The 790-nt window shown below is 34.8% G+C and overlaps 1 protein-coding gene across 1 annotated transcript in view; it reads left to right on the forward strand.

Annotated features, from left to right (window-relative positions):
* The window catches only part of TNFRSF4 (TNF receptor superfamily member 4), a 7,086-nt gene extending 6,878 nt beyond the window's left edge, over positions 1-208 (forward strand). Inside the window, exon 7 of the mRNA XM_027702786.1 lies at positions 198-208. Within this exon, the coding sequence (XP_027558587.1) occupies positions 198-208 (11 nt within the window). The remainder of the gene's footprint in view (positions 1-197) is intronic.
* The last annotated feature ends 582 nt before the right edge of the window (positions 209-790 follow it).

Genomic DNA, 790 nt, shown 5'->3' on the forward strand with positions numbered 1-790 from the left:
TTAATCCTAATGGAAAATTGATAATTAATCCTAATGGAAAATTGATATTTAATCCTAATGAAACCTGCAGTTCATCCCAGAGGTTTAACCTCTGATGACTGGAGGTCCCAGGGTTTTAAAGCCCAGGTTCTCCAGAAGGGATTTTCTCTCTCTGATTTTCACCCCTTTCCAGTTTTCCCCCTCCTTAATCCCTGCAGGAATGATGTGATTTCCTGCAGGGAATCCTGCTCAGCACAGGCAGGAGCCAGAATGGACTTTTAAAAGATTATATTGTGAATTTTTTTGCCCATGGAGAAGTGAAGTGCCTTGAAGGGTCTCCTGCAAACACAGGGAAGTTCTGGCTGAGAAGGGATGAATTTGATATTCAGAATTAAGAGAATTCAGCCCAGAGCTGCCTCAGGTTCCATCCACAGACCCAGGGCAAAGTGTGTCCTCATGAGCCCTCCACTGGTGTTTTCCAGCATCAAATGTCACTCATTTGATGATCATCCACAAAACCAGACAAGTCCCTGCCTTCCCTTTTCCTGCCCCTTCCACTCTACAGTATTTATTTTTGTTTGGGGTTTATTTTTGTTTGGGGTTTATTTTTATTTAGGGTTTATTTTTATTTGGGGTTTATTTTTTAGTATTTATTTTTAGTACTTATTTTTTATTTAGTACTTATTTTTAAGTTAGTATTTATTTTTATTTAGTATTTATTTTTATTTCGTTTTTATTTTTATTTAGTATTTATTTTTTATTTAGTTTTTATTTTTATTTAGTATTTATTTTTTATTTCGTTTTTATTTTT

Source organism: Neopelma chrysocephalum, unplaced genomic scaffold (assembly GCF_003984885.1).
Source record: "Neopelma chrysocephalum unplaced genomic scaffold, ASM398488v2 Primary Assembly neopelma1_196, whole genome shotgun sequence".
NCBI classification, from domain to species: Eukaryota; Metazoa; Chordata; class Aves; order Passeriformes; family Pipridae; genus Neopelma; species Neopelma chrysocephalum.